General features: G+C 39.8%; 1 protein-coding gene across 2 annotated transcripts; it reads right to left on the bottom strand.

Moving 5' to 3' along the window:
* Positions 1–1,837: 1,837 nt before the first annotated feature.
* Positions 1,838–24,347, bottom strand: LOC111569332 (neuroblast differentiation-associated protein AHNAK). Of its 2 annotated transcripts, none has more exons than XM_035948694.2 (7): positions 24,207–24,347; positions 15,588–15,637; positions 14,609–14,719; positions 13,267–13,374; positions 12,987–13,140; positions 12,501–12,661; positions 1,838–12,411 (listed from the first exon to the last, which is right to left on the bottom strand). In XM_035948694.2, the coding sequence occupies exons 1-7, from the start codon at positions 24,262–24,264 to the stop codon at positions 2,737–2,739; spliced, it is 10,317 nt and encodes a 3,438-aa protein (XP_035804587.2). In that variant the 5' UTR covers positions 24,265–24,347; the 3' UTR covers positions 1,838–2,736. The 2 variants fall into 2 exon arrangements, with proteins under 2 accessions (XP_035804587.2, XP_054861685.1); XM_055005710.1 differs by lacking the exon at positions 24,207–24,347 and adding an exon at positions 18,117–18,208.
* Positions 24,348–26,042: the final 1,695 nt, after the last annotated feature.

The following is a 26,042-nucleotide window of genomic DNA, read 5'->3' as shown; positions in this document are numbered from 1 at the left end:
TTTTATATAATATTGTAGGGACTTAACTAATATTACAGGTAATTCCCACTTTAAATAAATATAAATTATAGTATTAAATTTCTCGTTCTTTGGTGAAACACAAACCGTCAGAAAACATGCACCAGCATCACTTTTACTCATATACTCTCATCAAAACACGTATATAATGTACAAAACTGAAGTGACTGTCGATCATTTATTTTCAACTTAATTTCTCGGATAAAGTTGGAAATTACAAGGCGACATGAAGGCATCACCTAACAAGCCGTTGAAACGCAGCCGTTGATGATTTAAAAACTTGCTAACGTTAGCAGCCGTTTTTATCGAATTTATCAGGTAAAATGCCACATTTATGCCATAAAACCTGAAGTTACTGTCTAGAATGTGCTGTCTGTTGTTATAGTTTATGTTTTAAGTGAAGTTTGTGAAAGTTTGGTTCCGCATTGACGATGGTTAAACAGCCAGAAAACCCATATAGCGATAAACTAGCTTATTTTCTCTTTAAGCTAGCACAGGGAGGTTTAGCTGTACAGATAATTCACCTTTTAACTGTTTATTCCTTCCAAAGAACACAGTGTTAGTAAAGAAAAATATTCCTGTGAGCTGTGTCTCCCTCTGGTGTGCAAAAACATCAGTATTAATGCTTCCTATCCGTGTTGTGTAGTCATGGGATGATATATTTAACTCGAATGTTGTCATTTTTTATATGTTTCTTGGAAAAAATCCAATTAAATTTAGCTTTAAGACACTATTGCTGTAAGACACTATTTTATTTTTTACATGTGCTTTATATGGATGTATTGGACAGATAATTTGTTAAAGTGTGTAAATATTTAAGTATTTTATCCTTAATTAATGATTCTAATTTGTATGCAATATTGTTTGTATTTTATATAATATTGTAGGGACTTAACTAATATTACAGGTAATTCCCACTTTAAATAAATATAAATTATAGTATTAAATTTCTCGTTCTTTGGTGAAACACAAACCGTCAGAAAACATGCACCAGCATCACTTTTACTCATATACTCTCATCAAAACACGTATATAATGTACAAAACTGAAGTGACTGTCGATCATTTATTTTCAACTTAATTTCTCGGATAAAGTTGGAAATTACAAGGCGACATGAAGGCATCACCTAACAAGCCGTTGAAACGCAGCCGTTGATGATTTAAAAACTTGCTAACGTTAGCAGCCGTTTTTATCGAATTTATCAGGTAAAATGCCACATTTATGCCATAAAACCTGAAGTTACTGTCTAGAATGTGGTGTCTGTTGTTATAGTTTATGTTTTAAGTGAAGTTTGTGAAAGTTTGGTTCCACATTGACGATGGTTAAACAGCCAGAAAACCCATATAGCGATAAACTAGCTTATTTTCTCTTTAAGCTAGCACAGGGAGGTTTAGCTGTACAGATAATTCACTTTTTAACTGTTTATTCCTTCCAAAGAACACAGTGTTAGTAAAGAAAAATATTCCTGTGAGCTGTGTCTCCCTCTGGTGTGCAAAAACATCAGTATTAATGCTTCCTATCCGTGTTGTGTAGTCATGGGATGATATATTTAACTCGAATGTTGTCATTTTTTATATGTTTCTTGGAAAAAATCCAATTAAATTTAGCTTTATTCAACCTAATAAACACAATAATTCTATATTGAGGAGTTTCTAGGACTCATTCAGCCCATTTTGATCTAAATTCAAAGCTGTAAATAGTTTATTTGCTGAATTTTCACACCATTTGATCTATTTTAGTCAATTAATAAATGAAACAGATTAGTAAACAGGAATAAAATAAACATTCTGGTTGAACTGTAAATCAGCTTCAGACACAGTTTGGCATATAATAGTCTTTATTTATTGTGTATAACTTTGCAAACACGTTGAGTTAAAGCCTGTCAGAATACAAACAGGAGCAGTAATGAAATAAAACTCCATTAAAAGCTATTTACACGGCCAGTTCAATATTCCCACTTTGTACAGAGATATTGAAGGAAAACGTACTCTTGACAGATTTCTATAGTAGCAAATTAGGTTCTAAGTAGCAAACTATTAATAAAAAATATAGTTCCAGCAGTACACTTGCTGTGTTTGATCATGAGCATTTCATTTTTAGCTTAGCATTGCTAGTGTCTCTTTACATTACAGCTACAGCAACAACAACATCTTGGTGATACATATTCGTTTTTCTGTCACATACTGCATTTCTGCATTGTCAATACGCTCTACTGTTAGCTTAATAGTGAAATTACTGTAAACATTTTTTTTTGGAATGTCAGTAGCATTGATTGATTTTTGCAACAGTCCCAAACAGTCATATTTTTCAATGCACTGGTGATTATCTTCGTGTAAAGTAGGAGCACAAGTAACAAGAGGTACATGAAAAGTTAGGAGACAAGTTTTGGGATGCAAAACCCAAAAGGTCTGTACTGTAAGCGAGGATATTTGGTGTCATAAATTGCATGTAAGGGCACTCATTTACACAGCTTATTAACAACTTGATTGCATTGTCAGTGAGAATTATATTAATTAGTTTCTTTATAGGTGAACAACGTGCAACCGGACATCACCATCATCATGTTAACGCCTGAAGATTGACGATTTATTTCCAACAATTGGTAAGTAATGACCACTTCCATTATCCAACATGTTTTCTCTCTTGTTTTTCTGTCACAAGCCACTAAATCTGGTAATTAGTATTTGTATCTTTACATAAAAATGACAGCTAGAGACTTCACTTCTCAGCTCCATCAAAGAACCTCATCTTCTCAGAGTGCACAGAGTCCCTCAGCCGTTGAATGGAAGAAGCTGTCTCACCCGAGATGGGCTCGGAAGATTCAAAAACATGCGTAATTTGTTTAGTTATGACGACTGTTTCTTGTTTGCTCTCACGTCTCTCACTTGAAAAGTGCCTCAAACTCTCAAACAGCGACCTCTTGCCGCTTGGCGATTCTTCGACGGTCTTTGATGCCGCTTCATTCCCCTCTGATTTCAAAGGAAGGCCTCCAGCTGCTTCGGTTTTGACAGCACTCAGTAGCTTGGCGTGCTGTGCTTCTGGAGTTCCCTGTATGTTTGATGTAATGACGTGTATTTTTCCAGAATCCAGTCTGAGCGTGTCTTCTGATGAAGATGAAACTCCAGATGATAGGATGGTGATTTTCTCAGGCAAGTTGGGCTCGACTGAGATCAGCTCAGTCCTTGCGGTGGAAGTAATGATGTTGCTGTGAATCTCTCCCAAGTCAGAAATATCTGGACCAGAGTATTTGACAGTTACCTTGGTTGGAGGAGATAAGGACGGGCCAAGATTCTCACTTGTCACTGCAGAGCTAACATCGGCAAAGGCGTCTGATGACTGGACGGAAGAGGTAGGGCTTATTTCTTCATCCTTTTGCTCGCTTTTTGGAGAAGTTTTGGCCGGTTCTGATGGGGAGGACAGGCCGAACCTCGGGAATTTAAACCAACCCGTCCTCTCAGGACTTTTGACCGTATCTGGCTTGGTATTTGTTTCTTTTTCTTTTGCTGCTAACTGCTTTTCAGTGAGTTGTTCTGCCTCATGAACGTCCAGATTTTCTTCAGTTTTTGATACATCAAATTCAACGTCAATGTTCTTGAGAATCTCACCAAATGATGTCATACTCAATTTTGGTGATTTGCTCTCTCCTTTTGGTTCATCTTCCTTTTTCAGTTCTTCCTCTTTACATTCAGTGTCAACAGGGCTGCATTCGTCCTCGGGTTTAGGTTTTGAGAAACTTAACCTTGGCATTTTAAAGGTTGGTAGTTTGAATTTGCTTGGAGATCCAAGAACCACACCATCAGTCTCAGTCTTTGGTGTTTCAGGATCGGATGCAGCTGCTTTGGGAACATCAGTTTTAATATCAACACTGGGACTTTTCATAGCGACAGTAACATCCTCCTTCAATTTCACTTCATCAATTTCAGCTGCTTTTTCTGCATTGGCTGCTTCTTTGGTAACATCATAACTAGCACTGCCAAATCTCATTTTTAATGTTGGCATTTTAAACTTTAATGGTGAATCTCCAACATCTTTTGACTTAGCTTCAGCCTCAGAACCTTTCATTTCCACACCAGCTGAAGATTCTTTGACATTGTACTCAGAGAGTTTTATGTCTGCTTTTACTTCTGGCACTGTGGCATCAACTTCAGGTCCTTTTGCTTTTAGTTGTCCGATTCCTAACTTTGGCAATTTAAATGTGCTTCCTTGTCCACTTTGTCCGGCTTCAAGCTCAGGTGCTTTCATTTCCATTTCAGGGTATTTGACTTTCACTTCTCCCTCTGCGATACATACATCCACTTGTGGAAGCTCGGAACTCACTTCAGGCTCTTTACCGCTTGACTTTGAAAAAGAAAACCTGGGCAGTGAAAACCTTGGTTTTTTCAAGTTCGTATCAGGTTCTGCAGCAGGAGGCAATTCTGTTGAAATAGGTCCTTTGACTTCAGCATCTGGTAGACTGATTTCTGCTTTGGCCTCTGGTGATGTAATATCACTTTTTGGTGTTTCAAAGTTGACATCAGCATCAGGGGTTTTACCACTTGGCCGTGAAAATGAAAATCTTGGAAATGCCCAGCTCGGTGCTTTCACATCTGGTGCTGAAACTGCACCCTCCACTTGTTTGACTTCAACAGCAGGGAGTTTGACTTCAGCTTTGACATCTGGTAATGTCACATCTACATCTTTCTTGGCCAAGCCTAAATTCGTCTCAGGTCCTTTAACTTTGGGCACTGAGATGCCCAAATTTGGCATTTTGAACTTGCCTCCAGATACATGAAGTTCACTTCCTTTATTTCCCACATCTGCAGATAACCCGTCAGTGTCAGTGCTGGTTTCTGTGTCATTTTTAATGTTTTTGTCTATATCAGGGACTTCTGCGCTGACCATTGGTGTAGCAGCTCCAAATCTGGGTAATTTAAATGTTGGCATTTTAAACCTTGATGGTGAACCTTCAGTATTACTTGCCTGGAGATCAGTTCCAGGACCTTTGATTTCCATTTCAACAGAAGGTTTTTTAAGTTCGACTTCAGGGAGTTTCACTTCACCTTTGGCCTCTGGTAGTGTCACATCTACAGCTTTCATTGATAAGCTTAAATCAACATCTGACCCTTTGGCTTGAGACATAGCAAATCCGAGACTTGGCAGCTTAAACTTGCTTCCTTTTCCCTCATGTAGAGCTCCAGTCGTTTTTATATCAACTGAAGGTCCTTCTATATCAATGCTGGGAGCTTCAACCTTAGTGGAAAGAACTTCCTGAGGACCCTTCATGTGAGCTCCATCTATTTTGACACCTTTGTCCATATCAGGTCCTTCTGCTGTGACACTTGGGGATCCAGCTCCAAATTTTGGTAATTTGAATGTTGGCATCTTAAATTTTGATGGTGATCCATCTATGTCCTTGGTCTCAACCTTGATCTCAGGAGCTTTAGCTTCCACTTCAGCAGAAGGTTTTTTCAATTTAACATCAGGGAGTTTGATCTCACCTTTGGCCTCTGGTAGTGTCACATCTACATCTTTCTTTGATAAGCTTAAATCAATGTCTGGCCGTTTGGCTTGAGACATAGAAAATCCGAGACTTGGCATGTTAAACTTGCTTCCTTTTCCTTCATGTTTTGTTCCTGTGCTTTTTATGTCTATTGATGGACTTTTTGTGTCAATGCTCGGTGCTGCAATGTTAATTGCAATAACTTCCTCGGGAACCTTAATGTCAGCTCCGTCTATTTTGACATCTTTGTCCATATCAGGTCCTTCTGCTGTGACACTTGGGGTTCCAGCTCCAAATTTTGGTAATTTGAATGTCGGCATATTAAATTTTGATGGTGATCCATCTGTGTCCTTGGTCCCAACCTTGATCTCAGGAGCTTTGACTTCCACTTCAACTGAAGGTTTTTTCATCTCACCTTTGGCCTCTGGTAGCGTCACGTCAACATCTTTCTTTGACAAGCTTAAATCAATGTCTGGCTGTTTGGCTTGAGACATAGAAAATCCAAGACTTGGCATCTTGAACTTGCTTCCTTTCCCTTCATGTTCAGTTCCAGTGCTTTTTATGTCAATTGATGGACCTTTTGTGTCAATGCTCGGTGCTGCAACGGTAACTGCCAGAACCTCCTCAGGAACCTTAATGTCAGCTCCATCTACTTTGATATCTTTGTCTACATCAGGCCCTTCAGCTGTGACACTTGGAGTTCCAGCACTGAATTTTGGTAATTTAAATGTTGGCATCTTAAATTTTGATGGGGATACCTCCGTTTTCTTAGTCCCAGCTTTGATCTCAGGAGCCTTGACTTCTACTTCAGCAGAAGGTTTTTTCAGTTCAACTTCAGGGAGTTTGACTTCACCTTTGGCCTCTGGTAGTGTCACATCGACATCTTTCTTTGATAAGCTTAAATCTATGTCAGGTGCTTTGGCCTGGGACATAGAAAATCCAAGACTTGGCAGTTTGAACTTGCCTCCCTTTCCTTCATGATCAGCTCCTGAAATTTTTATATCCGTTGATGGAGCTTTTGTGTCAATGCTTGGAGCTGCAATGTTAACTGCAAGAACTTGTTCAGGCACCTTGATGTTACCTTCATCTATTTTAACATCTTTGTCCATATCAGGTCCTTCTGCTGTGACACTTGATGTACCAACTCCAAATTTTGGTAATTTGAATGTCGGCATCTTAAATTTTGATGGTGATCCATCTGTGTCCTTGGTCTCAACCTTGATCTCAGGAGCTTTAACTTCCACTTCAGCAGAAGGTTTTTTCAGTTCAACTTCAGGGAGTTTGACTTCACCTTTGGCCTCTGGTAGTGTCACATCTACATCTTTCTTTGATAAGCTTAAATCTATCTCAGGTGCTTTGGCTTGAGACATAGAAAATCCAAGACTTGGCATTTTAAACTTGCTTCCTTTCCATTCACGTTCAGTTCCAGTACTTTTTATGTCTATTGATGGACCTTTTGTGTCAATGCTTGGTGCTGCAATGGTAACTGAAAGAACCTCCTCAGGAACCTTAATGTCAGCTCCATCTACTTGGAAACTTTTGTCTACATCAGGTCCTTCTGCTGTGACACTTGGGGTTCCAGCTCCGAATTTTGGTAATTTGAATGTTGGCATCTTAAATTTGGATGGTGATACTTCTGTTTTCTTTGTACCAGCTTTGATCTCAGGAGCTTTGATTTCCACTTCAGCAGCTGATTTTTTCAGTTCAACATCAGGGAGTTTGACTTCACCTTTGGCCTCTGGTAGTGTCACATCGACATCTTTCTTTGATAGGCTTAAATCAAAATCTGGCCCTTTAACTTGAGACCCAGAAAATCCAAGGCTTGGCAGTTTAAACTTGATTCCTTTCCCTTCGTGTTCAGTTCCTGTAGTTTTAATGTCTATTGATGGACCTTTTGTGTCAATGCTCGGTGCTGTAACGCTAACTGCAAGAGCCTCCTCAGGAACCTTAATGTCAACTCCATCTATTTTGACATCTTTATCCACATCAGGTCCTTCAGCTGTGACACTTGGTGTTCCCGCTCCAAATTTTGGTAATTTGAATGTCGGCATCTTAAATTTGGATGGTGAGCCTTCTCTGTCTTTCATCCCAACTTTGATCTGAGGAGCTTTGATTTCCACTTCAGCAGAAGATTTTTTCAGTTCAACATCAGGAAATTTGACTTCAGCTTGGGCCTCTGGTAGTGATACGTCTATATCTTTCTTTGATAAGCTTAAATCAATGTCTGGCCCTTTGGCTTGAGATCCAGAAAATCCGAGATTTGGCATTTTAAACTTGCCTTCTTTGCCTTCAAGTTTGGTTCCCATGCTTGTTATATCTATTGAAGGGCCTTTTGCATCAATGCTTGGGGCTGCAACACTAACTGTAAGAACCTCCTCAGGAACTTTAATATCACTTCCATCTATTTTGATACCTTTGTCAACATCTGGTACTTCTGCTGTGACACTTGGACTACCAACTCCAAATTTTGGTAATTTGAATGTCGGCATCTTAAATTTGGATGGTGATCCTTCCCTCTCCTTCTTCACAACCTTGATCTCGGGACCTTTGACTTCCACTTCAGCAGAAGGTTTTTTCAGTTCAACATCAGGAAGTTTAACTTTAGTTTTGGTCTCTGGTAGTGTCACATCTATGTCTGATATGTGCATGTCACCACCATCAATTCTGATATCTTTGTCTGTATCAGGTATTTCAGCACTGATATGTGGTGCAGTGACACCAAATTTGGGAAATTTGAATGTGGGCAATTTAAATTTTGATGGTGATCCTTTCACATTACCTAATTGACCTTCAACCTCAGCAGGTTTGAAGTCCACCTTAGCAGAGGGTTCTTTTATGTCAGCACCAGGCATAGTGACTTCTGCTTTGGCTTCTGGTAGTGTGATGTCTATGTCTGTCTTAGATAAACTGAACTCAACTTCAGGTCCTTTAACTTTTGGCACTGACATTCCCAACGTTGGCATTTTGAACTTGCTTCTTTGTCCATCCGTTTCACCTTCAGTTTGAGCTGGTTTGATTTCCAGTTCAGGCTTTCTAACCTCTATCCTTGCTTCTGGAATTGTAACATCTATGCTTCCAAGAGTAACATCAGTCTTAGGGGCTTCAGGGAGTTGTACCGCTGCATCTGCATCTTTCTTTGACATGCTTACATCAAATTCAGGGCCTTTTATTTTTGGCATTTTAATTCCAAGCTTTGGCATCTTAAACTTGTTTCCTTGTCCATCAAGTTCACCTTCAATCTCAACATCAACTTCAGGGCCCTTCTTAAGTTTAACGTCAGCTTTAGCCTCTGGTAGTATTGCATGTACATCTTTCTTTGATAAACTCAAATCAATTTCAGGCCTCTTTACTTTTGGCATGGTGATTCCAAACTTTGGCATTTTAAACTTGCCTCCTTGCCCATCAAGTTCAACATCAGTCTGCAAAGGTTTGATTTGCACTTCAGGTTTTTTAACTTCCACTGTTGCCTCTGGTATCACAACCTCTGCTTTTACAAGACTGACATCACGTTTAGAGGCTTCTGGGAATTTGACCTCAGCTTCAGCCTCTGGCAATGTGATATCTGTTTCTTGCTTTGATAAGCTCAAATTTATATCAGGCTCTTTAACTTTAGGCAAAGAGAGGCTTAAATTTGGCATTTTAAATGTTGACGAGGATCCTTCTGTATCTTTACCTGCAATTTCAATGTCAGGAGCTTTAATTGCTACTTTTGTGGAAGGTGTTTCCAGTTCAGTATCAGGAAGGTAGATGCCGGCTTTTACTTCTGGTGTTGTGACATCTACATCTTTCTTTGAAGGTCCTAGATGAAATTCGGGTCCTTTTACTTTCGGCATTGACATTCCAAACTTTGGCATTTTGAACTTTCCTCCTTGTCCATCAAGTTGACCTTCGGTCTGCAGGGTCTGCATTTCCAGTTCAGGTTTTTTGACCTCCATCATCACCTCTGGAATTGAAACATCTCCTTCTCCAAGATTGACATCTGGAAGTTTGACATCTGCTTCGGCCTCTGGTAATGTGGTATCTATGTGTTTCTTTGGTAAGCCTAAGTCAATTTTGGGTCCTTTCACCTTTGGCATAGAGAAACCTAGATGTGGCATTTTAAACTTGCTTCCTTTTCCCTCATGCTCAGCTCCTGTAGTTTTTAAATTAACTGAAGGGCCTTCCACGTCAGTGTTGGGTGCTGCAGTGTTAACTGCAGACCTGACCTCTGGAGTACTAATTCCCGCTCCAAATTTGGGCCGTTTGAAAGTTGACATTTTAAATTTTGATGGTGATCCTTCTGCATCTTTTTCTACAGCTTCAATTTCAGGAGCTGGAATTTCGATTTTTGCAGAGGAATCCTTTAGTTCAACACCAGGGAGCTTCCCCTTGGCTTCTGGTAGTGCGACATCAGCATCTTTCTTTGACAAGCTCAAATCAAATTCAGGCCCTTTTCCTTTTTGCATTGCGATTCCCAGCTTTGGCATTTTAAACTTGCTTCCTTGTCCATCAAGTCCACCTTCAATCTCCAGTGATTTGATTTCAAGTTCAGGTTTTTGGACCTCTATCTTTTGCTCTGGAATAGAAACATTCATGCGTCCAAGAGAAACATCAGTCTGAGGGGCTTCTGGAAGTTGTACTTCAGCTTTAGCCTGTGCGTCTTTCTTTGACAAACTTAAATCAACTTTCGGTCCTTTCACTTTTGGCATGGAGATGCCAAGATTTGGCACTTTAAACTTGCTGCCTTTTTCTTCTCTTTCAAGAGTTTTTATCTCAACTCCATCAATGTTTATATTCTTATCCCCATCAGGCACACTTGCTTCAAATTTGGGCAGTTTAACTCTTACATCCTTTACTTCATGTTTGACCTCTGGAAAGGAAATGTCAACCTTTGGTTTTGCTTCAAGGTTAACATCAAAGCCTGTAAGCCGAGTACCACCATCCATTTTGGCAGGTGAACCTTCTGTCGAATCAATATATTCAATACCATCGATTTCAGGTATTTTGACATCGCACATGACTCCTCTAATCTGCTCCTTGCCTTTCCTTGTTTCACTTTCTGATGTCTTTTCTTCTTGGAGAACTGTAGTCTTTCCCCCTTTTACTGCATCACCTTTTTGCTCTGAGATCCTTTGTTTTGGCAAGTCAATTCCTATATCAGGGATTCTTATGTCTGGTTTTCCGATTCCAAAGCTAGGCATTGTTATCTTTGCCTTTTTTGATTTCTTCTCTGATTCTTTTGTAGCTGCAGATTCATATTCCAACTGAATAGCCTCTGTTTCTTGTGTCCGAATAGTAGACACTCCTGGTGCACTTTCTTTTCCAGGTATTACAATTTCATCTCTTTTACATTCCCTGGTTTTGATGTCTTTGTCGCTCTGTTTTGTCTTAGTTTTGTGTTCCTTTTGAGTTTTATTACAATCTACCTTGGTTGCAACTAAAAGCTCCTCTGAGGTGAAATCAGCAGGTGTGATCTTTGGTAGTTTGACTGTCATCTTGGAGATCTCTGGAGGGGCAGCTATGTCAAACTTTGTGAAGTGTACCTCATGTTTTGCCTTGTTATCTACCACTTTAGTAGGTGTTTTCACTGATATTCTTTGTGCATTTGCATCTATCACAGTAATTTCCTCTGGAATAGGCACCCCAGACGTATCAACCTTTGGCAGCTTGAATCCAGGCAATTTCGAAACTGCTTCCTTCACACTGTCAACATCAATTGACATTTGTACAGTTTCAGCGTGAATTTCTTCATGATATCCTGTATAAACAGCTTTAGGCTCTTTAATTCCTTTGGCTGTGGTTTTCCTGGACATGTCTTCCATACCTGGAATCTCAATGTCTTCACGTTTTGGAAGCTGCGTTCTGGAAACACTGCTTTTTGAAAGTATCTCATAAGGGTCTTCTTTGACTTCTGCACCTTTGGTTGGGAGCTGTTGAACTTTAGTTGTGCAATCTTCAACATTTATGCTCGTTTTTTGAATGATTTCCTCAGGAGAAATATCGCTCAAGCCTACTTTAGGCAGTTTGAATATTGTACTTGACTTAGTCTCTTGTTTTTGTTTGGCTTTGCCTTTCTGTGTTTTTTCTTGACCTTTCTTTGGAGATTTTTGTGGAAATGCAACATCTGATACTTCAAGTTCCACTTTTGGGACTTTCATTTGGGTATTGACATCAAGTGCGGGTTGGTCTCCAGTCTTTTGATTTTCAGGTTGATCCGCTATTTCAAAACTTGCCCCCAGTGTTTTTAGCCTTTTTGGTGAGGATTTGGCTTTTGCTTCTTTCTTTTGGGATTTGTCCTTCCCCAAAAGTTTAATCTTTAATTCAGACTTTTCTTTCTTCTTTTTCTTCCCATCAGGAGACTTGGTGGGGCTTTCTTGATTTGTCAGCCCCACAGTTAGATCTGTTGTTTTCAGAGTACTATCTATACTGATGAGTTCTACTTTATGCTGAGTAGTTTGAGTTTCAGTCAGTGTAGGGATGTTTTGTTCCAATTTTAATTCTTCCTTTACCTTCAGATCCTCTGTCACGTAGACTTGCGGTGTTTCTCCTGAGGGGCTTTCAAGGCACTCAGCTGCAAGCATATCTGACTCTCCTGCCTGATGAACATCACTGCTGGTCTGGCCGGTTGTTGGTGCGTCGGTGTCCTGGTCTTCAGATGAACTTATACGGCTTCTCTTTGTCAAAGACAGCTTCATTTTATGCTTCTTCTTGCCTTTGAGAGCGTCCTGAGATTTTATAGGGGACTCTGTGTCACTTGTTGTTGGGCTAAGCTCAAGTTTTCTCTGCTCATCAGCCTCTGAGGAACTGTGAGATCTTGCAAAACGTGATTTTCGTCCTTTTCCAAAGGAGGGAAACTTGGGCCACGAAATGCGGGCATCTCCTCTTCTTTTGGTTTTTCCTTGCTCCCTCATCTCTGGAGTGTCGAGCTCTTCCTCCTGTTGAGCACCAGAAATGTGAAATGTCAGTTTGAGCCACAATACTGCCTATCAAAGAGAGTTTGAGCAGACAAAATGAAAATAGTTACAAGGATGACATCAGATTCGATGACTGGTTCAGTCTCTGTGATGTCCGGTTTGCGCTTCAAGCAAAGCTTCAGTTTGTAAGCCTGAGCGTGCTCCAGAATCTGAATGGCATCCTCGTAGGTCACGTTGTCGAAATAAACGGTGGCACTCAGAATCTGATCACCTGTATGAACGAGACAAGAAGCGCTTTCAGTTTTAAGAACTTTTAAGAACTGTTTTAGCTAGTAATAAAATGGAATTACTGAATACAAATGTTAAAAAAACACATGGTTAGTCATAGTCCTTGTGCAGTTACACTTGTATTGACAAAATGTCAGTACTTCGTCTGTTTGTAGTTTTGAATTGGATTTGTGATGGACTTTGTTGAAGAAATTCATAGGATGCATGATACAAAACACATACTGTACAATGCATCGAGTCTTATTGGCATTTAAGATGTTAAGATTGAGAAAGAAGCTCTAATTTTTCATTCCCATCTGCTAGTTTACCTTCTTTCACTTTCAAACTTTTCGATGCCGGTGACTCTGGCACCACTTGTTTGATGAAGATACCCTCTCTTCCTCCTCCACCATAAACGAGACCCTCTGCACATCCATCTTTGGCTGTTTTCACAATCACTTCCGACTCAGGGCTGTGAACCTCCTGCCAACAACACATCGCAACAGAGAGGAAGACTAGTTTACCTTTGGCTGTAGTATCCTCTGCTGCTGCACAGTTTGAATGGATTCACAGATACAGTCTGGAGAGGAGACGGTGGGATCATCTCACCTTCAGTTTACTCATCTTTGGAGTTGAACGCTTCTCAAACATGGATCCAAGCCCAGACTTTTTAGGTTTCTTTCCACTCCCGCTTTTATGGTCATGCTCTGCTTCACACTGAAAGGAAAATAGGAAAGAAATCTTTGCAATATGACTACATATATTATTCAAAACAGTAGAATAATACTCTTTATTTTCATACATTCATGCAGGGAAGAAGCAGAGTTTTTGCAACAGTGTACAGAACAGGCTTACTGTACACTCAAAGTGTTAAATTGTGGACTTTATATTATTTATTTGACATTTGAGGCATCTGGTTCCTTTTTGCTCAGAAAATAGTCTGTGATTTATTTCTTGTTCTTTGTTACATCTTCTAAGCCAGCAATACGCTTTTATCAAGGCTTATCAATATAGAGCCAAAAAACCCAAAGTCTATCCACATATCTCAGTCTGAGATGAAAATCAATTGATATTTATTCACAATTGTGTAAAGTGAAAGCATGCCAGGGTAAAAGAAATTGATTGAGGATGATAATTAAATCAACCTTAACCTTGATTGGCGTGAATTAAGTAATGTGAGGAAGCAAATCACTAAATGGATGGAACAGTTTATCAAAAAATGTTTTACAGGCTTTGTCTTACTACGGTATGCAATTAGTGGATTTGTTTCTGTGGACACCTGAAGACTGTGAAAAAGGAAAAGAGCCAAGGAGCAATCACCAAAAATTTTGTTTTAAAAGTACTGACACCGAGGTGAAAATAATTTCTTTCTAGTGAGTGAGGCCCATAGGAAAGTAATGAATAGGAAATCTAATCTAACACAGATCTGGGAATTAGAGAATATAATTTCTAGGGAGTTTTATGCATTTCCACTAATAGCAAATGTTAAAAAATTCATGTGAACGCAGTCCAGTAACAGACTTCTTCAGTTTCTCTACTCTGTTAGAGCAGCTTGAGTCATTAAAGACATTCCTCATGCTTTCATTTTGGGACATACATAGCTCTGTGTGACTGTAAAAGAGGTCAGTTGGTCACATGCTTTTTTCTAACTTCATTTGTCTGCAGCCTGAACAAAATAGACTGTGGAAGCACAAAAAGACTATGGAATTACAGAGTGTGTTTACATGCAATGAAGTAACCAGGTCATGCAATAATTTTATGTCTGAAGTAACCTAATTTCTGAAATGTCATGTTTAGAAGAGTTGAGCTGAAGGATTAGAAGAAACACGGTTCTGTTGTGTGTTTATACCAGAAATGCATGTAAGCAGGTTTTCTGATTGATGGTCTTAACCTGCTTTTTCCCTGTTTCCTGGTTTGTTACGTAACACAGCTGCATGTTGCTGCTCTGTACCTCTTTGTCACTGTCGCCGTATTTGTCACTTTCAGGAAACTCCTCGACGGGGGACGATCCTTGCGGTCGCGGTCGCTCCCTCTCCGTGAACTGAGATGGTTCTTCACATGTCTGCAAGGACGCAAAGAGGTCAGTCAGCATGAAACCAAAACAGCTATTGTTCCTGTCATTTTAAGGCAGACAGGTTTTCTTGCATAAACAGCATCATAGCCACCTAAAAAATGTTCAAACCTCCAGCTTGGACAACAAAGGTACACAGAAAACTGGATGGGAAATAGTGTGATAACACCTTGCTAAGCCAAAGGCAGCGCTGCCTGGGTGTTTAGTTATTTGGCATTTAATAATTGGCACATTGATGGCAATGTTAGCTAGTATGTCAGTCCAACACTGACAGAGCAAAATATCTACAAAATAAGGTCCTTAATATTCCTGTAAAATGTGTCCTCAAACTCAATCTTGATAACTGTGGTGATCTCCTAACTTTTCACAACATGCTACACATGTGAAACGTTCTCAAATGTCTTTAAAATGAGAATATTAAGATGTTAATTGCACATTTTACCATGCTAACGTTAGACCTTTCTTACAGTAAACTAGCATCGTTGGTTTTGATATATATAATTCCCAAATAAAATACAGTACAGTTCAGATTTTTTCCAATCTTTTTTACAATTGACTAACATCTATTAAATATGATTTTAAAACCAATAGTTTCTTAAATAAACAGGGAATGCCAGTTTACTTGTCAGCAAAGGTTATGGACAAACAAGTGTGCAAACGAAATATAAAAATATTTCACATAATAAAGTAATAAAACATGGATTTATGGGAACATCTGCTAACAATATCAACACATACAGATGAAAATGAATGAATACTGGCAGTTTGATGCAAACCTTTAGTGGTTGATGAAGAAGTGATTCATAAAGAACTAAAATGAAACATTAATTTCACTGTCAACCTCAGTTAAGTCACTCACTGAATCGTCCTCTGTGGCAGCTTCTGGTCCTCGCAGCCTTCGCCCAGCTCCTGTTCAAACACACAAAAAAACACACATAAAAACCAGAATAGCATCTGATGTGAAGTCCATGGAATGTAATATTTAATAAAATTTTAAACCACATTCCACACGCAGCATGCATGTCGATATGCAACTAAACAGAAAATTGCATTAGCTCGTTTTAGTCGAGTCACAGAGCAGCTTTAACAAAGTCAACTTACTGTGACTGTAGAGCTCCACTTATATAATGTTGCTTTTCAACCATCATTTGTGCATTCACGACCACAGCAAATAAGATGCATTCAAGAACATTACATTTATCATTAGCACATTGTTTTAATAAGAAAATTTGCCTTTTTAAAGAAACTACAAATCCGCCACAAAGCACTCAGGTTTATCTGAGTTTTTCAGCACCATCCGAGACTCAGTCCGACTCCTGCCAGTTGTTTTGAGGCTCAGGGAGACACTGGAGCCGAAGATGAGACTATTTAGAGTTCTTCCTGGCAATAATTCCCCCAGAGACCCTCCTTTGTCTGTTAAGTGATCCACCGCATTGATCCGCAGATTAGACTCTGCAGCCTCTCAGCTCGGCCCCTCAAGGTTGCCGAAAAGAGAAAGTCTGACTCCAGATGAATCTGATTAGTCAAGTTATTACCTGCTCCGATACCCAAACTCTATTTAATTTGATTCCACTCTCAACTACCTTGTTATTCAGACTATTTGAGAAGTCTGCTGTGTCAGGATGCCGTTCATTCCTAATGTTTTGGATAAAAAACAGCATAAAGTTGATATATTAGAGTTAAATAAGACTTTAAAAGAGAAGAAATGGATTTACACAGTCCTGAATAATGAACATTTCCACATTTTCTGTGGATTTAAAGCCTCATTGGCTCATAAATATTATCAGGAGCTACAGATGGCACACTGACTGTATATATTAATAATAAATAAATTCAATCGCTCTCCATATAGGGAATCAGACTATTTCCATAACAGATAAAATGTTTTATCTCTGAGCAGCTGATCAGTCTTTTCATATTAAGTGATAGCTGATGAGTTGTAAACTAAGATTGCGATCTTACTGAGGGCCCACAAATCAGGAAATTAATAGGAAACACCCGCCAGCCCTAATGAATGCTAGATAAGGAGGTTTGTTGGCTCCAAAATGAAGTTATAAAACTGCTAATTTAGTGTTTCTAAAAGTGTGGGGTGCGCCCCCCTAGGCAAGGCACAGCGGCATGAGGAGAAGGTCCATCTACACGGAAGTAATTAGCCGAAATATTGTTTTAACGTCAGCCTGTTTTTCGTGGTGCACAACAGTACTCAAACTGTGCAGTCAGTAACCGTCCCCAATTCATTCTGCTCTGCCCACAGTGACTAGCTGTCAGCAGTTGCAGAGAATGGAGAAATGTTTGACCAGGACTGTTACAAGGTGGCATATAGAATACCCACAACCCCCACCAGCCCTTTTTTTTTTTGTTTGTTTTTTGCACAGATTACAAAGTTATTGAGAGGGCACGTAGTTTTTTGTTCTCCAGAATGGGGCCTGACAGAAAAAAAATTGAGAACCACTGAGTTAATCAGTGACCAATTTTTTTTTACAAAAACTATGTAAATCTATATTAAAACAGGCCAAACTGTATGTGAAATTATTGAAACTGTAGGCCTTTCATGCTGCAAGTGGCAAATAATTGGTGCAAAATGCAGTAGTTTTTTATTCAAAACCTTAAAACTGTGTTGAATCAAGACTTTTACTACATCTTATAAAGAAATCCATGAAGATGCATCTTTTAAACATCACCTACGACTCACAATGCTCCTTTCTTCGCTTTATTTTACTACTTTGTCAAGCATCTTTGAGTGTCTTGAAAAACAATATTTAAATACGATGTGTTATTATCATTATGTTATGATATAATAGCGCTGCATATGCACTTTATTGGACAATATGGACTGTAGCACCATATAGTTTCTCAACTATCCACCCCACCCACTGCCTTACAGTAAAGTATGTCATGTGAAGAGCTCTTACAGCCTCTATAAGTGCATTAGAAGGCAGTTAAGACAAGAGACTGACGGTTTAAAAACCTCCTACAGTATCAGGGAGCATCGCCGCTTCAAGGTTGATAATTCAAGACAGTTCAAGAAAAGCCTTCACCACATGACGTTAGAGCTCTGCAGATAAACAGGAATATAAAACACAACCTGCACCGCTGTCATAGAATCACATCCCTCTTACACCAGGATTGGAAATAACACCACAGAACATTTGTCTGAACAGAAGCTTCACCCTGTGAACTCACACTGAGTGAAGACGCCACAGTCTAGACGTGTTGTGAAACATAATAATCAGAAAAGTCCTCACAGCTGCCTACACCGTTTAGTCAAGTGTCGAGTCAAGTGTAGGAATCTTTATCACACAGTCATCACCATCTTTCTCTTCAGACTTTAAAAACATGCCACACTCTCCATTTTATCTCATTTTGTGGTATCAAATAGCTCACATACCTGCTGCTGCTGTAGGTTTAACTCCTCAAAATGAACCAAAGTGTCAGAAAAACGTTTGCCCAACTGCCCTGAAGCATTCCTGGTGTGAGTCTGACTGATAAAGTGATTTGTAGAGGCTCAGATGGACAAAGAAGGCGGGACACTTTTAAGTTACAGTAATACCTTGTCTTAAGTTGTGTCCCTCCCAAACTGAATTAAGTGTTTTTAAAAGGTCCTCGTGGTGCCTTGAGGTTGGGTCTTGATTAAATTGTTTAGATACTCGTGTTGCCCTCAGCATTAATTTAAAAAATTTTACTGATACCTGAAATTTATGTCTAGCACCATTCTCAGTTGAAAATGTCACTTCAGTACTTTGTTTATGAGCAAATACTCCCAAATACCAACATTCCCTTTGTCTCAGCTGTACTTTGACTTTCAGACTAATTAGCAAATGTTAGCATACACACAGGCTGAATTAAGCTGGTAAAGCTGCTGCACATCCTCATGTTATTGTGAGCATGTTAGCACACTGCTAGCCTTTGTGTAGCCTTAAATGCTAGCACAGCTGTAAACTTATTAATATACAAAACATCTGTAGTAAGGGGTGGTGATGATTCATTGCTAACAAATTAATTGCCCTTAATAATGCAATTAATTAGAAATCCGTTATTCGATATGTCGGAAGATGAGGAACGTGGATGTAGTACCTGTATGCACCACCAGGTGGAGCCTTTTATTGTTCCGTCAGATGGAGTTACAGGTGTGTTTGCTGTCTCAGCTGCTAACTGTTCCAGTCGTGTTTACAAACTCTGCAGAATCAAACTGCAAAAAAGTTTTTTGGTTTAGCTAGCTACCTGAGGCTAACACTGATGCTGAGCTAGGATTATCAAACGCTAACACAGACCAGGAGCTGAGTGTCTTGTCAGGAGAGAAGCTGCTAACATTCAGCAGCTTAATGCTTCATATGACATTAAAGTGATGAAGTGTATTGGGGATGCTCTGCTCTGAGTATAAATCAATTTCAGAGGTGGCAGTAAATATTGACAGGTTTTCTAGACTGATAAAGTTGCTGCGACAGTATTTGTTGTCTGTCACACGAGTCACACCATCATGTAGATCAGCTATGAAGATTATTCTGATATCAAACCACTGTTAATATTATTAACTGTAGAAGATTGCAGCTCCTTTCCTGTGTTTATTCCAGGTACATCATTGCACAATATTTTAAATGAAGTAATTTTTATATTGGGCTTCAAATTCCTATAACCTGGTGTTTATTTAATCTTCAAATTTCTAAAGTATATGAGCTAATTTTGCAGTGAACAAAGTGTTATGGTTTAAAGAAAATGTCATGAACATGTTGGAAAATGACTATTGCATTTTAGCATTTTATTCATTTCTACAATTAATGACTTAATTATTGTTAATGGGACTATCGAAGAGAATAGAATAGAATAGCTTTATTGTCATCATACATGGGGGCATGACGAAAATATAAATAGCTGCCACTGGACGGTGCATTGATAAAAGCTAAATTAACAACAATAAATAATAAAATCAATTCAATTCAATTCAATTCAATTTTATTTATATAGCGCCAATTACAGTCAAATTGTCTCGAGACGCTTTACAGAACCCATATGCCTGACCCCCAGAGCAAGCCAAAAGGCGACAGTGGCAAGGAAAACACCCTTTTAACAGGGAAAAAAACCTCGAGCAGAACCCGGCTCTATATTAAGACTATATTAAGAATTACAACATTTGCAAAAAAGGCAAGATATATACAATAAAGTGGGAGATAAGTGAAATCAAATAAAAACCCATAAAATAGAATAAATATGGGCAGGAGATTGCACATAAGCAGCATTAGAACCATTAAAAGTGACACTGTGCATTTAGATGGTTTAAAATTTGAGCCTGTAATTCTTGGTTTAAGGAGCAAAAAATAAGATTTGATAGTGGTAGGTCTGTTTCCAGTCTGGATGTTTCATACAAGGTGCAGTTGACACTGTAAGCTACTGGAGATACATCATGTTACGCATCAGTTCCCTCAAAGAAAACAGTTTACGTTAAACATGTGTCTTTAAATGTAAACAGTCCCCATAGAGACGTGATATGTTTCATCCATAACAAACAGATTAGTCCGAGGGAAAAGTAGAAGTAGTAGAGGACAAGTGTGGACGCCTTGCAGAGATACTGAGTTCATAAAACTTCTCCTCTGATATTCTGAGTGTTTACAGCTGCACCTCTCCTCCCACCTCACAATTATCACCATAATATAAACATATACTCAGGTTTGAACAGCTGCTACGTATCGATGTTCAGTTTGAGTGAAGTCTTCCGGAATCCAAGCTGAACAAAATTAGATTCATTAAATTAAGCGGGGCGTTCGGATCCCTGAAGGCTGGAAGGCGTCATGTGCCGCGTCTCAAGTACACAACTGCTGTGGTCCTGAACGACGGTGTCAGTGTGTGCAGCGAGCTTTACGGAGGGTTCGAAGAACTGCTTTAAAACGACGGCATGATTGATTTCCCACCACTTCACGCAGCCGGATGTCCACTATCCCTGCTGCCACCACACATGTACCAAACTCCTTTCTCAAATATTTGTCATGTGGGCGCTGCAGAGGGCTCGATAACAACTCTCACACACACTTTAAACTAAAATCACAGAATAGAACTGTTTAGTTGTTTGACTTGTCATAGATTGTAAATATTAATAAAGCTGCGGGCGAAAAGTTCCAGTTTGACTTTGATTGCAGTGCTCTGCGGAAACCTAAACAAAAGCAGTGGGAGCTGGAGTCTGTTGCGGTGCAGATCCTGCATGATTCATATTTGAGTGCAACTGCAACTCTGGATTTGGGCGTGGTTCGTCCCTCAGCGCTCCGCTAATGTAACAGGGAACGATCCCCAAACAGCACAATCATCTGCACTGAGACTCACCTAAAATAATAAGATCCTACAAACCACACTGGCATCCTGCCTGAAAACCTTCACTGTATTGTGTTAGTCGCCTGTCCTCAGCTCGTCTCTTACATAATCACCTTCTGCTCTAGTTTGTGTTTCCTGTTTGAAAAGCACCTGGAAGGCTCCCCAAAGCTCCCCCCTCCACCAAACCGGTGTAATATAATACAGCTCATTATCGGAGCTCTTGGATTTGGATGCTGCTCATCTTTTTTTTGTGCGAAAGACAGACACAACCTCCTTTCACTCGACAGCAGTTCGCTCGGATCCAAATTTTAATGAGATTTGAGTGCAAGGGTGGGGGAAAAAAAAACAGAATTAGATTTTCTGCATGGATTATGTGAGCATGAGACTGCAAAAGCGCATGTTTTCAATCTATTAATCTGCTGCAAACTTACAGTGAGTTTCATCACAGCTCTGGAATTTGCATCTTAATCTGCTTGTGTTCCCACGGCATGCAGTTAAGCAGAAAAAAATGCAGTACTGTCGAATTAGCCACTCAGAAATATGAACTTTACGGGCACTACTGATTCTAAAGTGACTCTTTATGCAAACAGTTTAATAGTCGAGTTACTCAAACGACCTGATAGACATATTAGCTAGAATGTACTAAATGTGACTTCATGAACCGATTAATGGGAAAAATGTTCACTGATGGGTTTTTATTTGTTATTAATTCACTCGTGTTTTTAAATATTCATTCTATGCAACAATGAGTTCCTCTAGTCTGCTTTTCGGTGTGTGTAATTATCCTATAATGGCCTAAAATAACAAATCTGATGGGAAGTCGTCGCTAAAAAACAGTGTGTAATTAATTATAGATGCTAATGTCGGACCACAGAGAGAATCAGCTGCTGAGTACCTACACTTTAGTTTGTTTTTATTATTATCTTGTGATTAAATGTTATATTATTTTGCACAATATACAGATTTAATTCACGTAGGTCTGAAACAGTTAACTTGATAAAGGGGAAAAATAACAAGCAACACTGATGTAGTTGCCATAAACTGATTAAAATTCCTCTTTAAATGCAAAAAAAAATCTGATTCCAGCATCTAAAATGTTTTATGGTACATTTAATATTAGATTTGCTTGCTTGGATCTGGTTCAAGATGTCACAGTGAGTTTCTTCAAGCATATAAAAGCCTCTTTTTACTGCTTTCTGTCCCTTTGTACAGTAAAGGAATCGTCATGTAATTGAAAGCATAATGAATACATAAGTTAGTTAGGAAAATAACCGTTATTGCAACTCAAAGTTTCAAAATTCCTACAACCACTATCTTAATTTAACATTGTATTTCTGCCTTTTCTATAACGGATTTCTTTCAGTGTCATTTTTTTGAGTAATAGTGGGAGATTAAAGCTTCAAACAAATCTCTGGATTGCTGAGAATCTACAGGCAAATGGATTTAATACGAAAACACAATTATCACTCAAAACAGACGCAGCCCCAGATGAACTCTTCAAGTCTGTGGAACCTCAGTTAGTCAAACCTTTGCCACTTACTAAGAAACATAAAAGAATGAAGTTAAAACAAATGATCGACTCTTTTCACTGTAGGAATGACAGCATCCACACATATAAACTATTCAAGTGGAATAAAATTGATTTTAGGGCAGGATTCGTCTCCGTCTGAGACTGATGTAATGGATCAGGACTCCTTTGTTTCGGCTCCACTGAGGAGCAGATCGGCCTCATCGTCTGGATCACTTCCTCGTCTCTGTCTCTCATTTGTTCTCTCTCTGACCTTGAAGCCTCTCAGAGCAGCACAAACATTTCAGCATCTTCAGGCAGACTTAATTAAAAGTAGCAGCAGAAGAAAATCTGGAGAATTGTGGGAAATGGGGTTGGGCAACACGGAAACGGAAAAATCGACCTGAGCTCTCAATAAACAACCATAATGTCACCAGTATAGTGTAAAATCACAAGGAATAATTAACATAACAGTGAGACACAAGATGAACTCCAGGAAGCATCACTTTCTCCTGACCCTGAATATCTATTTGTATTCTAATAGCTATGACAGGATCATCCACCTGTCGTAGCAGTGATGCAGCAATTTCTTGAGCTCATTTTATTGCTCGACTTGTTTATTCTCGGTAAAAGCATCCACTCCATTAGTGCTCAGTAGGTACATTTTAAAGGAGGAATGATTGTCGTTTATATATAATCCATTAAAGTGCTGCTGCTGCACCAGCAAAACATCCACTCCGACTAGCAGAATCAGTCATATAGAAGTGAAATCTACAGGATTTTCAACCAAGTGTTGTCTGCCAAAGATAAACTTTATATAGATTTTATGCTTTTATCGTGGTGAATGACGCATCTGTTTTCTGCTATCAACATGATTTGAAGATTACAGACTAACATAGCTTGAATGTAATCAGTTACACACAACAACATAACTGTAGTTTTTACCGACATACGTGATCAGATATGGTTTATTTACATGGCTTGTAGGTATGTTTAAATCATGTAAGCAGCTTATCAACATCCATTTAATATTAGCGTAAACTTTCCAACCGTGAAAAAGATCAACATGTGATAAAAGAGAGGAACTGTGAGCAACATGTCAGCAACCTAAACTTTACACTAAAACTGCAGCACAGTTACAGGCAGCAGCTCCTCCCTCTTTCACAACAATGCTTTTCTACTTTTTGCCAGCATCAGTACTGCTTATTTTGGGGAGTAGTTTTGTCAGTCGCATTTTTCATCTCCACCCCCGAGAAAACTTATCCTCTGCTGCTATTTTTTGCAACCCCTGATTTGTTTTCTTTGCCGAGCTGCCACAGTAACCAACGGCTGTTTGCCTTTTGCAGCACAAGCTTCAAACGCACAGCTGGAAGGGAAAGCGGGGAGACGTGCGGAAGCCGCCTGACATCCTCGATGATGCCATCTTCAAACGCTCCGCAGACACACCCAGCGCTCTACGGCAGGTCAGCAGCACGACTCAGCATCAGCACCAGCCGCCTCACACTCCCTCCATCACCGCAAACACACTCTAATCTCTCCCACTGCACTACTGAACCCTGCTGCCGAATCGGTGAATTGCTCAGGGGGGGAACAGCGCAGCGGCACAGACAAAGAGGTAAAAAAAAAAAAAAAAAAAAAACAGAGCAGAGAGAGAGCAGAGAGAGTGATGCCCACCCGTTTCTGAGGAGGCAGCGTGCCAGTTGGGGAAGGCCAGGTGGAAACAGTCGCACATGATGGCGGCGGCGGCACAGACGAGGTCCTGGGCTGGGCAGGCAGAGGGGATGGAGGTGGCGGTGGAGGGTTAAGGCAGGTGCTGCTTCTTCCCCTCCGCCTCGTCCTCTATCAGCCTGTCGGACGGTCGCAGCGCAGCGCAGCGAGGGGTGAGTTGCAGGAATAACCAGAGAGAGCAGAGAGCTAGCTGCCTTCTGAGAGCTGTCCGCCGACTGAAGGAAACTCCCTCGCCTGTCCCGTAAACATGGACCTCCAGCGCAGCACACTAACTTAATTATGGGAGGAGCTGCCCCCCTCCTCCTCCTGGACAAGTACAGACATCCCTCAGTTCTTCCTCTGCTCCCTCTGCTTCCCCTCTCTGCTGGTCAGTCTCATTGATTAGCCTAATCTGACAAGGACAAGCTGGATGTCAGCTTCAGGCTTCAGCAGCGATGGGAGGGGGTGACACACTGTACTGACATGGACCCATAACTCAATTTCACGCCATGTGCTCACTTTGAAACCCCTCAGTCTGGACGGGAAACTACAGCGGCGCATGTTGTGTCGCATGTGTCGTGATGGCCCGATAAACTTCGACGAGCAGTCAGAGGAGCTTTTCACAAGGCGAATTTTTCAACAATTAATTCGATTTAGTACATCAAGTCATATTCTGGTAATACTCGATCCCGTCCCACAATGTGATGCGTCTAATTTATACTGTGACCACAAAAATCACAAATAGAAACGGTAACTTTGTGATCAGATGGCAAAGAACCGAAGTATTCGTGGAAAAACTGTGCGTCTGTGATTAAAGATGCTAATGTAGAACCATGGACTGAATCAAGTGGAAAAATAAGTTTTAACTAATAGTAATTGTCTGGAGCCCTTCGTTTAGAAACAGCGCCACCTACCGCAGTGGATAAACACTAAAGTACACAACCTACGGTTTTAAAGGCTAATTCCACAGGAGATACTACTACTAATTTCAAAAGTTTACTCAAGAATGCTCCAAACGATGTACTACCTGATGTCCAAGTGCTTATTTATTCAGCCAAAACACTCATAGTTTTAAAGGTTTATTCCACCCAAATAGTACTTTCTAACAAGTTCAGGATTTAAAGGTTTATTCAAGACAAAATATCACTTCATGTCCAATTACATGGATGGATGGATGGATGGATGGATGGATGGATGGATGGATGGATGGATGGATGGATGGATGGATGGATGGATGGATGGATGGATGGATGGATAGATAGATAGATAGATAGATAGATAGATAGATAACACCACACATTTCCTCAAATAGCTTCCATACTTTTTAAGTTAAAAGAAGAACACTGAATATATGCAAAAAAATGCAAAGTTGTTTTTGTGCAGTGTGAAACCTTATGGCAGCTGGTATAAAAGACTTCCCGTACCTCTCAGATTTGCACATTGGTGCAATCAGCCTCTGATTGAAGGTGCTGCTATTGATCACCTTCAGGGCGTGGAGTGGGTGTGTAGGGTTGGTCGTTACTGAATCCAGTTTGTTCAGAGTTCTGGCCTCTGCTACCTGCTGGACCATTTGCTGTTCAGCCCTGATCACTGAGCCGGCCTATACTTATGCTTAGGTTTTTAAAGGTTATTCCACCGAAATAGTACGTGTAAAATGTTCATTCTACCCTTAATACTGCTTTGTGTAGTTTACCTTGGTTGCTAAGAGTTGAATTTGGACAAATTAGCAGAATTAGGTTAATACTAAGGAAAATAAGAATGGAATCATATTTTATGGGCTTCGTAGTAACTAGAACTCAAACA

The sequence above is a fragment of the Amphiprion ocellaris genome, chromosome 20 (genome assembly GCF_022539595.1).
Source record: "Amphiprion ocellaris isolate individual 3 ecotype Okinawa chromosome 20, ASM2253959v1, whole genome shotgun sequence".
NCBI classification, from domain to species: Eukaryota; Metazoa; Chordata; class Actinopteri; family Pomacentridae; genus Amphiprion; species Amphiprion ocellaris.
The sequence above is the reverse complement of the archived record's forward strand: the minus strand, read 5'-3'. Positions and strand labels throughout refer to the sequence as shown.

Coding starts and splice junctions, on each gene's coding strand:
- LOC111569332 (XM_035948694.2), bottom strand. CDS start 24,264: ATGTGCGACTGTTTCCACCTGGCCTTCCCCAACTGGCACGCTGCCTCC. Junction 14,720..15,587: donor CTGCCACAGAGGACGATTCA/GTGAGTGACTTA, acceptor GCGTCCTTGCAG/ACATGTGAAGAACCATCTCA. Junction 13,375..14,608: donor ACGGCGACAGTGACAAAGAG/GTACAGAGCAGC, acceptor TTTTCCTTTCAG/TGTGAAGCAGAGCATGACCA.